The following is a 12,931-nucleotide window of genomic DNA, read 5'->3' on the forward strand; positions in this document are numbered from 1 at the left end:
GTTTTTGTGCTTTTGCTCCTGCTCCTTCCCTTCCACCACTGGATTCATGCCTTTGAGGTGGTAGCCATGTTGCCACCATGAGGTGACTGGGCTGAGGACAGAAGGCCAGTGTGCCAGAGATGGCCCATTAGAAGGATGGGCTCCTGGGACGCCTGGGTGGCTCAGTCCGTTGGGCGACTGCCTTCGGCTCGGGTCATGATCCCAGGGTCCTGGGATCGAGTCCCGCGTCAGGCTCCCTGCTCGGCGGGGAGTCTGCTTCTCCCTCTGCCTGCCGCTCCCCCTGCTTGTGCTCTCTCTGACAAATAAATATTTAAAAAAAAAAAAGAAGGATGGGCTCCTTCCTACTGAATGACGCCATTGAGCTACCAGACCAGCCTGGGAGGGCCCATCTCTCTGCTGGTTGAGAAGTTAATAGCCGTGGGGGGGACCAGCATCTGGCTCAGTCAGAGGAGCATGCAGCTCTTGATCTCGGGGTCGTGAGTTTGAGCCCCACGTTGAGCATAGCGATTACTTAAATAAATAAACTTAAAAAAAAAAAGTTAATGCCCTTGGGTTTTAAGAAAGCTTTGCTGGTATTCTGTGACACACAGCTGAGACCATTTCTACCAATTCAAATGGTTTATCATCAGAAAGTCTACCCATATTATTAACTGCGCTAGTGGATTCACAGAGAAAGACCCCCACGCTTCTTTGATTAGAAATAGGAAAACCCACAGAGTGTAGTGTATAATGTCAGCTTTTAAAAACTTCAGAAAACAACATCCTGAACTTAAGCAAACCACTGGAACCAAGAGGAGAGCCAGGGACTTTGCCGGATGCTAGAAACACTTATAAATGCCACTCGCTCTCCTCAGTACTGGCAATAATCAGCTTGAAGCTATAGAAAACAAACTATCACAACAGTAACAGAATCTATAAAGTATTCAGAACTCAACTTCACTTATTTTTTTTAGAGACTTATATATGCCTTTGAGAGAGACGAGGAGAGAGAGAGAGAAAGAGCAGGGGGACAGAGAGAGAGTCTCAAGCAGACTCCAAGCTGAGCGCAGAGCCTGACACCAGGCTCGATCCCACGGCCCTGAGATCATGACCTGAGCCGAAACCAAGAGTCGGACGCTTAACTGACTGAGCCACCCAGGCACCCGAGAACTAAAATTTATTAAGGATGTTCTTCACATTTATGTAAAACCTTTATGGAAAAAAACGTAAAACCGTTAAAGGCCATAAAAGTTCAGTGTAAATGGGGAGATAAACCCTTGGTTTGGATGCGCCGACTCAACATTATAAAGATGACAGTTCTCCCCCAAATAATCTGCAAGTTAAATTCTTAGGAACTTGAGGAGGAACTCATTCTAAAATGTTCCTGACAGTCTAGAGGCACCTGGCCAGCTCATTCGGCAGAGCGCGTGACTCTTGATCTCAGGGTTGTGAGTTCGAGCCCCACGCTGGGTGTAGAGATTCCTTAAATAAATAAATTTTTCTTTATATAAAAAGATGAAATGTTTATGATAGTAAAAAGGTCCATGAATAGCCAAAGAAAAGGGGAAGGACTCACCCTGCCGGATATTAAAACACACCACGGAAGTTAGAGCAAACAAGTAACAACAAACTCATACACGAAATACACAAAGACACAGCTATAGCGTATTTCTTAGTTGCTGACAAACTGTGGGAAGCCAGTAGGAGCCGCCCATGCACACACACAAGAGTGGTTATGGGCCAACAGTGGAGTGACATCAGGAAGGACAGGTTGGATCAGCAGACAGGGCAAGCAGCTCCCTCCCTCTGGGGAGGAAAAAAAAGAAAGAAAGCTGTATCCCTAAGTCCCACCACACGCAAAAGTAAACTCCAGGTGGAGGAAAGACTTCAAAACAACGGGAAACCTAAGGCCAACAGAGGAGAATGGGGACGAGTATTTTTGTGACCTTGGGTGGGATTCTCTGAAACAAGATACCAAGACCACGAACCATAAAAGGAAATGTTGATGGCCTGAATACATTACAGTTAAGAATTTCTGCTCAACAAAGGACATCACACCCTCCCGCCGGAGCCTGCTGACTGCCAAGCTCGGGACCAGGGACCAGCGACCAGCTCGGTCAAGCGAGGGAATGGGGAGGGGGTGTGTTCTCCAGCAGTGGTGTCTTTCAGCAAGCGTGCAGGTAGGATTTTGGCGGGCTCACTGGTAAAGCATATCATTGTGAGGCAGGAGACACAGGGAGAGAAGCCAAAGGAGGCATCTTACTGGGTGCGGTCATTCCTCTTCAGTCCACGGAACAGTGTCTACCCCTTCAGTTTGCCCAAGTTTGCCACCTGGAGGGGTGGACGGATGTTAAAACAAAGCATCACGATCGCTTTGGCAGGGCTGTAGGCATTTACAATACAGCAACTAATCCAGCCTAGAGAGCTCAAAGACCAATCCCCCTCCTGGATTTCCCAGAGCTGGAGCCATCAAATCCACCATGGCCCCACTGAGGGGCCCATCCTTAGAGCCCAAGAGACCCCTGGAGGCGGCCCAGTTAGTGGCTTCCCCAGGCCAACACCGGGTGGAAACTCTGTCCCACCTGATGACACCCAGGATCCGTTCCGTGAATCCCTGCTTCTGATTCTAATGTTTTTGTTTTAGTCGGGTTCTTCCGGCTACAAGGAAAAGGAATACATTTAAATCACCTAAAAAGAGTTTCTCAACCTTCCCGGCGATAATCGAATCCTGCAAGGGTCATTGATGGGTGCTGCAATTTATAGGCCACGGTTTAATTGGGAACAGGATATTTACATGGCATCAAAATATCTCCCCACAAAAGGGCTTCTTAGCGACAAAAGGAAAAACAGGATCTTGACCATGGGAAAGCACGGTGGATTCCACCTTAACCACGTAGCAGAGTGATCATGGCCAGAACTAGGTCAAATTGATATGAAGTGTTTCCTGATATGATTGTCCCAAGAAAGCCACCTCACTTCTGTGATACTGAAACACACCAACCACGAGAAACGTCACACAGACGGAGGGAAATTCTACATAATCGAGGGACATTCTGTGCAGTTACTGGACTGTGGTTTTCAAAAATGTCAAAGTCCAAAGAATAAAGGCAGTTTAAGGAACTATAGGAAACCAAAGAGCTGTGGTCCCGGGTGGGACCCTGGGACATTTTTTGGACAGTCAGCAAAATGGGAACACGAACTGTAGACTGGATAATACTAGTGCATCCATACTGAATCTCCCGAAATTCATAAGCAAACTGCAGTTATGTAAGAAAATGTCTTTGTTTTTAGGAAATCCACATGGAAATGTGAGAGGCAAAGGGGCACGATGTCTCCACGTTCATCTCAGTTCAGGCAATAACGCTTGAGAAAGAGTGATAAAGCAAACAAGACAAAATGTTAACAAATGGTGAGTCTGGCTCAGGCTGATACATAAAATTAACCCTCACATGGTATGTTTATTGCCAACCGTGAGAAATTGAGTAGTTACCAGTAAAAAGTAGCCAAAGCCACCAGGGAGATTTCTGCTTCTGGGAAGATGGGGTGGATGTGCTTTTCCCCTGTTTGGCCCATTAAGTCCAACTAAACTCCGGAACATTCTATATAAATATAAGAGGTGAAGGAGTCAGCAATTAGAACCGAATAGACAAAATAATAATAGACAAAATAATAATGATAATAATACCCCAACAAAAGCCTGCTCTCTCTAGCCAAAGGACCAGGGGAGGGGTAGCCTAACAAGGCAGAACTTGGAAAATACGGGGAGCCTGGGTGGCTCAGTCGGTTAAGCGTCTGCCTTCGGCTCACCTCATGATCTCAGGGTCGCCGGATGGAGCCCCACATTGGGCTCCCTGCTCGGTGGGGAGTCTGCTTCTCCCTCTCCCTCTGCCTGCCACTCGCCCTGCTTGTGCCCGTTCTCCGACAAATAACTAAACAAACTCTTAAAAAAAAAAAAACAACTTGGAAAATCACCACTCTATTCCAAATACCACAAACTGTGGCCACACCCACACCTGCAAAGGCCAAAGGGTGAGCCCAGATTTCCACCCTCCTCAGGCTTGTCATGAGTCACCCCAACATCCCTGCCAGGGAGGGGGGCTCTCTGGGAAGGCCAAGCAGGGGAGCGGGGACTTTGCCCGAGCCAGCGGGTAACCACAGGGGGGACTTGAACTTCGAACGCCGCCTGGCGGCGCCTTTCCTCACCAGAGCGGTGTCAGAAAAAGCCAGCTAGAACAGAAGGTTTTAGACCCAGACTCTCATCAAATAATACAAAAATGGCCACGTTTCCATTAAAAAAAAAAATCATTACTCATACCAAGAACCGCAAAGACCTTGAGATGAATAACAAAAACAACCAGCGGCTGCCAACAGCCAAAGGACAGAGGTGTGAGGATTCTCTGGAAAATATTTTAAAGCAGCCACGATAAAAATGCTTTAACAAGACGTTATGGATACGCTTGAGACAGATGCAGACCCGACTTCAGCAAAAGCACAGAAGATCTAAAGAAGGACCAGAGGGAGACTGTAGAGCTGAAAGGCAGGACAGCTGAAATTAAAGCTCAGGGAGTGGGCCCCGCAACACAATGGAGAGAACAGAGAAAAGAATCAGTGGGCTGGAAGATACAACTATAGAAATCACCCTTTCGGAACAACAGAGAGAAAACAGACTCCTAAAGGGGGGGGGGGCGCCCGGGTGGCTCAGTCGGTGAAGCGTCTGGCTCTTGATTTCAGCTCAGATCAGGATCTCAGGGTCCTGGGATCAAGTCCACATGGGGACTCTACTTGTCCCTCTACCCTCTGGTCCTACCCCCTTTTCCACTTGTGCTCTCTCTCTGTCTCTAAAATAAATAAATCTTAAAAAAGGAAGTCTCAGGAAGCTCTGGGACTCTAATAAAACATCTGCCATGTTGAGCTGGGAGCCCCATGCAGGACTCGATCCCAGGACCTGGAGATCATGACCTGAGCCAAAAGCACACACTTAACCATCTGAGCCACCCAGGTGTCCTGAGAGACTACCCAAATTTGTAAAGAAACATAAACAGACATGCAAGAAGTCGAGCAAACCCCAAATAGAACAAACCCAAAGAATAACACAAAAAGAGGCACCTGGGTGGCTCGATCGGTTCAGCATCTGACTCTTGATTTTGGCTCAGGTCATGATCTCAGGGTTGTGAGATTGAGCCCCGCATCAGGCTCCACTCTCAGTGAGGAGTCTGCTTGAGATTCTATCCCTACCCTTCCCCCTGCTCATGCTCACTCTCTCTCTCTAATAAATAAATAAAAAATAATTAAAAAAAAAAAAGAATAACCCAAAGATAAACTCCCCAAAATAAACACACAACTACCATATGACCCAGAAATTGTACCCCTGGACATTTTCCCAGGGAAATGAAGACTGATGTTCACACAAAAATCTGTACACTAATGTTTAAGGCAGATTTATTTATAACAGCTAACAACTGGAATCAGCCCAGATGGCCTTCAGTTATTGAATGGTTAAACTGTGGTACATCCATGCAATGGAATACTACCCAGCAATGAAAAGAAATGAACTACCAACACATGCTACAAACTATGAATCTCCACAGAAGTATGCTGAGTGAAAAAAAGCCCACTCCCAAAGGTCATATTCTGTATGATCCCATTTATAGAACATTTTCTTAAAGATTTTATTTATTTATTTGACAGAGAGAGACACACAGAGAGAGGGAACACAAGCAGGGGGAGTGGGAGATGGAGAAGCAGGCTTCCCGCCGAGCAGGGAGCCCGATGGGGGCTCGAACCCAGGACCCCGGGATCATGACCTGAGCTGAAGGCAGACGCCCAACGACTGACCCACCCAGGTGCCCCTATAGCACATTCTTGATGCAACAAGATTATAGAAATGAAGAACAGAGCAGTGGTTGTGGATAAAGGGTACACAGGATCTCTGTCTTATTTCTTACAATTGCACGTGAATCTAATGTTTAAAAATTCACCTGAAATTTAAAAAATACCTTTGCAGACAACTCTACTTAAAAAAAAAAAAAAAAGGAAAATATAATCTTTACCTCTTTTTTTTTTTTAAGATTTTATTTATTTATTTGAGAGAGAGAGAATGAGAGACAGAGAGCATGAGAGGGAGGAGGGTCAGAGGGAGAAGCAGACTCCCCGCCGAGCAGGGAGCCCGATGTGGGACTCGATCCCGGGACTCCAGGATCATGACCTGAGCCGAAGGCAGTCGCTCAACCAACTGAGCCACCCAGGTGCCCTAGTCTTTACCTCTTAAAGCTCATTATGTTGCAAGTAAATATCCCAGTACCAATTGGTTTTTTTTTTTTTTAAACTTTTTTTTTTTTTAAGATTTTATTTATTTATTTATTTGAGAGAAAGAGAATGAGAGACAGAGAGCACGAGAGGGAAGAGGGCAGAGGGAGAAGCAGACCCCCCGCTGAGCAGGGAGCCCGATGCGGGACTCGATCCCGGGACTCCAGGATCATGACCCGAGCCGAAGGCAGTCGCTTAACCAACTGAGCCACCCAGGCGCCCACCAATTGGTTTTTTTAAAGAAATAAGCAGATTTTTGGCTCACAGAACTTCACAATTGGTTTGATACAGCATCTCAGTGATGCCAATGGTTTCTTCCCATTTTCTTTTTATGCCTTCTCTGACATTAGCTTCATCCTAAGACCACAGCCCTTGTGATCACAAGGTGGATGTCTACAGCTCATCTGGGGTTACATATTTCCTGTCCACATCCAGAGAAAGTATGCTTTCTTCAACCATCCCACGAAGTCTTGGGCTTTGTTATGGAAAGGACCCACTGACTTTGTTTCTGTCCCTGGGCCAGTCTCACTCTGACCACGGGATACTCTGACCAGCTTATATCAGGCTACTTGTCTGGGACCTAGTGGTTGGCTGAGGTCCACTTATGCAGCTTGGATAGAATCATTCCCACCAAGAATCCTAAGGATGGAGTAGGAGTAATTTTCCAAAAGAAAAAAAAAAGAAAAGTTGAATGGATCCTCCAACTAATGTCTCCTGCACCAACTCTTTAAAAATGAACCACAGGTAGAACATTGAATTGGACTCTTTGGATGAGATCAACTCTGCCTGACTTACTGCAATAGAGACTTGTTGGAAAGATGCGGGACTCACTGGGTACAAGTGAACGTGGACAGTCCAGGATTGCCCGGGAATCAGGTAGCAATGGGGCCTTTGTAGGAGGAACCACTCTACACTTTTCCTGAACACTTTCTTTTTGTTTTTTAAAGATTTTATTTATTTATTTGACAGAGAGAGACACAGCGAGAGAGGGAACACAAGCAGGGGAGTGGGAGAGGGAGAAGTAGGCTTCCCGCCAAGCAGGGAGCCCGATGCGGGGCTCGATCCCAGGACCCAGTGATCATGACCTGAGCCGAAGGCAGACGCTTAACTGACTGAGCCACCCAGGCGCCCCTCCTGAACACTTTCTTGAAATGAATGCTGTCCAGTTCTATTTTCTCTTTTCTTGTCACCACATTCACCATTTGAAATCCTAGGACAAGGGGAACAGTTGTCCATGATTAGGTTACATCCTGGAGCTAAACTCAGGTGGAGACAGGAAGTACCCGGTGGAAGGAACTTCCAAAGACATTTGGGTTTCCAAAGCGAGAGGGCAGTGTGCCTACTTCTATACTCCTATCAAGTCTGTACTCATCTGAGGAGATGAAGTCTCCCAAAAGGAAACTGGGGTCCTCTTATCCAAGAGGAATGGATGCTGGATAAAAAAAAATTACACATATTCCCCTTAGGTATTACATGATAAAACATGTTAAGTGGCACAAAGCAGTACTAAGATGAAAAGTATGAATTAAGTGGATTTACCTGAAAAGCAAGAAAGATTGAAAATAAGTGAACTAAGACTTCAACTCAAGAAGGTAGGAAGAGAACGTGAAAATAAGCTCAAAGTAAGATTAAAGGTGGAAGCAGACATTTATCATCAAAGAGAAAAAAAAAAGCAATTGACTAGTAAAACTAATAAATCTGGTTCTTTGGGGCACCTGGGTGGCTCAGTCAGTTGAGTGTCTGCCTTCAGCTTAGGTCATGATCTCAGGGTCCTGGGATCGAGTCCCGCATCAAGCTCCTTGCTCAGCAGGGAGTCTGCTTCTCCCTCTCCTTCTGCCTGCCCCTCCCCTGCTTGTGCTCTCTATCTCTATCAAATAAATAAGTAAAATCTTTTTAAAAAAAACTGGTTCTGGGGCACCTGGGTGGCTCAGTCGTTAACCATCTGCCTTCGGCTCGGGTCATGATCCCTGGGTCCTGGGATCGAGCCCTGCATCGGGCTCCCTGCTCAGCGGGAAGCCTGCTTCTCCCTCTCCCACTCCCCCTGCTTGTGTTCCCTCTCTCTCTGTCAAATAAATAAATAAAATCTTAAAAAAAAAATCTGGTTGACTAGTCCAGTAAAATAGAATAATCTTTGGCAAGTCCAGTGAGGAAAAAAAGAGGGGTGGGGAGAAAGAGAGAGAGAAAAGACAAACAACATTAGGGCTCATGACTACAGAAATGGAGATTTTAACAAATGATAAAAGTATGTGTTCAAACCTGCAATAATAAATTTGAATAGCCACATGAAATATTTTATGAGAAACTATCAATTACCAAGATTGACTCAAGATCAAAATTGACCCAAGAAACCTCAACAGACCAAAAATTATAGTAGAAATTGGAAAGGTATTCCAGAAGCTATCCCCCAAATGGCATCAAGTCCAGATGGTTTTATAGGTGAATTCCACCAACCCTGCATTGAACGGAAAATCCCTATGATCTCTAACTTTTCCAGAGAATATAAAATTTTCCAACTCAATTTCTAAAGCCAGCATAACTCTGGTAACAAAACCAAACAAACAAATAGAAAAAGACAAAGCCCCTCAAAAGCAATCTACAAGCCACTTCTATTTTCTAACTTAGATGTAAAAGGTCTAAGTAAAATGTGAGCAAACCAACGTGGAATTATATTAAAAGAATAATTAATAATGGTCAAGTAATGTTAATCCCAAGCACTCAAAGATGTGAAATTAGAAAAAAAAAAAATTCAGAATATTAACATGTGAAGAAAGTGAAACATAGGATCATTTCAGTAGGTTCCAAAGCATATGAATCCCTTTTCTGTGTCTGCCAAAGCCTTCAATTTAGGAATATTTGGAGAAGCAGAATTGGCGTCCTATTACAAAACCTGAAACCACCAGATTTGCTCTCCCAGACTTCCTTGCAGCTGGGTCACAGAAGTATGACTAAGCCAACCGATACCCAGACTTTGAATCAGGAGCTGGTACCACAAAGGAGGAGGGGATGGTCCAGGATCCTCTCTCTGCGCAGGGAGGTTATGGTAACACCGAGTCTCTGGCTCAGCAGCTGGAGCAGTGCGGGCCTCAGTGATCTGGTCTTGGAGCGGGAGCGGAGTTTTGCTCACCAGACTGGTTCTGCAGCTTGATTCTGTTCCGGGCTACATAGTTCCAAAAGTCTGGTTCTCTGGCCTTTACTGGGAAGTCTGTAAAGTGGCCAATGTATGTTTAACAAATTCCCTTTCATCCTAAACTCGCCAGGATGTTTTTTGTTGCTTACAGCGAAAAACTCTGATACCAATACACCAACAATCAGCAGATCCAGGGGCCCCACTCCACCTCACGGCCTCTCTCTCTCTCTCACACTTCCTGATGCTTGATTCCTTGTTTTCTCCATGTTCTCAAGTACTTTTTGCAGTGGGCAAATTATATAAATGGCAAATGTACGGATTAACTGCATTGGGCTCGTGGTGAAAGGAGTAGACGGGCAGACTCGTGTGGTTGCGTGACGCCCCTGCTGGGGGACAGCTGTTGGGGCATTTTGATCATTAGAAGGGGTGGTGGACCAACAGACATGGTAGCTGACTCTCCGAAATACGCACCTCATTTGGTCTTGGGAAGTTTTGTTTTGAAGTAATCTCTATGCCCAACGTGGGGCTCGAACTCATGACCGCAAGATCAAGAATTACATGCTCCACCGACTGAGCCAGCCAGGTGCCCCAAGTCTTAGGAAGTCTTAAAAGGCTTTCCAGAGGAAGACATTCTGGGCTGGGACTCTCCAGATAAGTAAGGGTTGGGCAGAAGGGGGTGAGGGGTGAGAAGAGAGCCCAGGCACAAGAAAGAAATAAAATGATCTACTAGAGTGAAAGGTGGAGTGCTGAGAGATGGGGCTGGACAGGTAGGCAAGGGTCAGATCATGCAGGACCCTCTAGGCCATGTCAGGGATCTCAGAGCTATAGGGAGCCCCTGATGAGTTTCAAACAGTGGAAGGATATGAACAAATCTGCAGTTCTGGAAGACCATTCCAGTGGGGGATGGGGAGAAAGGAGGTCAGGGCATCAGGAGACCAGCTGGGAGGCTGTTGCAGTGAAGCCGTAGAGAAGAGCTGGTGTCCTGGACTGGGAATGGTGGCAGTGGGGATGGAAAGAAGTGGATTTCAGGAGAGATTAGGAGGTAAAATCAGCAGGACTTGGTGACAGGTTGGATGGGGGAGGAGGAGGGAAAGAGTTAAGGATGACCACTGGGGTTTCTGTTTGTATTGACTGAGTGGCTAAATGGGCGGATGATGGTCCCATTCACTGGGTTGGACAACACAGGAGGGTTAGCTATTTGGAGAGAGATGATGAGCTTAGTTTTGAACATATTGTTTTAATGCTTGTGGGACATCCAAGGAATCCAAAAGGCAGTGGGACCTAGGTGTTTGGGTCTCTGGAGAGGGGTCTGGGTCTGAGTAGAGGTGAGTCACTGGGGTGGGTGTATGGTGCTTGACAGCAAGGAAATGAATGAGGGTAATGTGAGGTGTTTGTGTAGCAGAAGAAAAGGAGAGGACCAAAGACCAAACTCCAGGGGCAGGCTGACTTTCCATGAAGGACAGAGGAAGAGGAGTCTACGAAGACTGAGAAAGGTCAGCCAGAGAGGTAAGAGGGAGGTGGTGGCATGAGTCCCAAGACGGGAGAGGCCGTGGGTATGTAGGCTGCAGAAAACAGGATCCTAATGGAGATGTGTCCGGTGGGTGTAGAGGGGTGGGGGACACTGGTGACCTTGGCCACAACGGAGCCAGTGGGTGGGGGGAACCATGCTAGAGAGGGAGAAAGGCAGAGGGCGGTAAGGGTTAAAATTGGCAAGTGGGAAGGGCGAGTGAGTGGCAGCTGGGGAGGTTTAGAAGCCGGGGGACGGTGGTGGTTGGAGGAGTCCACTCCCAATCCGTCCTGTGTAGATGGAAAGTGGGAGAAGAGAGCCACAAGGAGGGCTGGGGACGGTTGTGGAAGGAGGTGATAAGGGCCTGTGTCCGGGAGGGACACTGCTCCCAGGTCACAGGAGGGAATCTCTATCAGGCTGGCACTTCCTCCCCATCCCCATCCCCTTCCTGCCCCTGCCCAGGCCCTCCCTGGAGCTGGAGAGAGAGGACAGAGTCACACCCTGCGAGCAGCTCTGTGCCCTCGGAGGTCCTCCTGCCTGCCTGTAAGCTGGAGTTGGGGCTGGGGGACAGGGCCGCTGAGGGAGGGAGAAGAACCTAGGACGTGGGGCTAGCAGTTTAGGCTTCTGGGGGCAAGGGCGGGAGAGGGCAGTGGGGAGGACAGGAGTCCGGGGGCTGCATTTCTGGAGGGATCCCCGAGGCTGCAGCAGGGGCTAGAGTCTGGAGGAATAACGCCCAGTGCCCACGAGGTGCCCACGCGTGTCCCCGTGACCCCCAGGTCCCCATGCCTCTCCTCCTGTTGCTGCTTCTGCTGCCGCGCCCCTCACACCCCCAGTTGGTCTGTGAGGTCTCCAAGGTGACCAGCCAGCTGGAAGTGAACTGTGACAACAGGGGGCTGAAGGTGCTGCCTCCAGATCTGCCCAGAGACATGGCCATCCTTCACCTGGGCGAGAACCCCCTGGGCACCTTCTCCACAGCATCCGTGGCATCTATGACCCAGCTTGCAGAGCTGTACCTGCGTCAAAGCCAGCTGACCAAACTGCAGACGGACGGGGCACTGCCACGGCTGGAGACCCTGGACGTCTCCCACAATAAGCTGAAGAGCCTGCCCTTTCTAGGACGGGCATTGCCAGCCCTCACCACCCTGGACGTCTCCTACAACGAGCTGACCGCACTGTCTCCTGGTGCTCTGGACGGCCTGAGCCGGCTCCATGAGCTCTACCTACGCGGCAACAAGCTCAAGACTCTGCCCCCGGGGCTCCTGAGGCCCGTGGCCCAGCTGAGGAAGCTCAATCTGGCCGACAACAAGTTGAACGAGCTGCCCCCGGGGCTCCTGGATGGCTTGGCGGACCTCGACACCCTCTACCTCCAAGGGAACTGGCTGCGCACCATCCCAAAGGGCTTCTTCGGGGACCTCCTCCTGCCTTTCGCTTTTCTCCACAACAACCCCTGGGCCTGTGACTGTGAGATCCTCTATTTCAGCCGCTGGCTGCAGGACAACTCCAATAACGTCTACTTATGGAAGGAGGGTGTGGACGTCAAGGCCATGACTCCCAACGTGGCGAGCGTGCGATGCGTCAACTTGCACAACACACCAGTCCACACCTACCCAGGGAAGGGCTGCTCCATTCTCGGGGATGGGGTTGACCTAGGCTATGACGACTACGACGAAGAGGAGGAAGTGGGGAAAGTACCCGCCACCAGGGCCGTGGTCAGCTTCTCCGCCAACACCACAGCCCACACAACCCACCGGGCCCCCCTCCACTCAGCACCCACTGCTTCTCCAGACCGCCAGATGCCCCATCTGTCTTACACCCTTGAGTCCACGAAGAAACAGAGCAGATTCCCAACCGCCCCAGAGCCCAGCACGTCCAGCACGCCCCATCCCCCGTCCTCCACCATGCCCCACTCCACAACATCCACCATGACCATGACCACCCCAGAGCTCAGGCTCCCCACCAGCCTGGAACCCGCGACCCCCACCACCCCCACCACGACCCCCACCACCCCCGAG

The 12,931-nt window shown here is 48.5% G+C and overlaps 1 protein-coding gene across 1 annotated transcript; it reads left to right on the forward strand.

The window, feature by feature from the left end:
* Positions 1-11,397: 11,397 nt before the first annotated feature.
* Positions 11,398-12,931, forward strand: GP1BA (glycoprotein Ib platelet subunit alpha; the record flags this gene model as incomplete). Its single annotated transcript, XM_081806013.1, has 2 exons — positions 11,398-11,462; positions 11,696-12,931. A coding segment is annotated over exon 2 (1,230 nt), but the record flags the coding sequence as incomplete, so codon positions are not given.

Source organism: Leptonychotes weddellii, chromosome 15 (assembly GCF_054177405.1).
Source record: "Leptonychotes weddellii isolate Sample4059 chromosome 15, ASM5417740v2, whole genome shotgun sequence".
Lineage (NCBI taxonomy): Eukaryota > Metazoa > Chordata > Mammalia > Carnivora > Phocidae > Leptonychotes > Leptonychotes weddellii.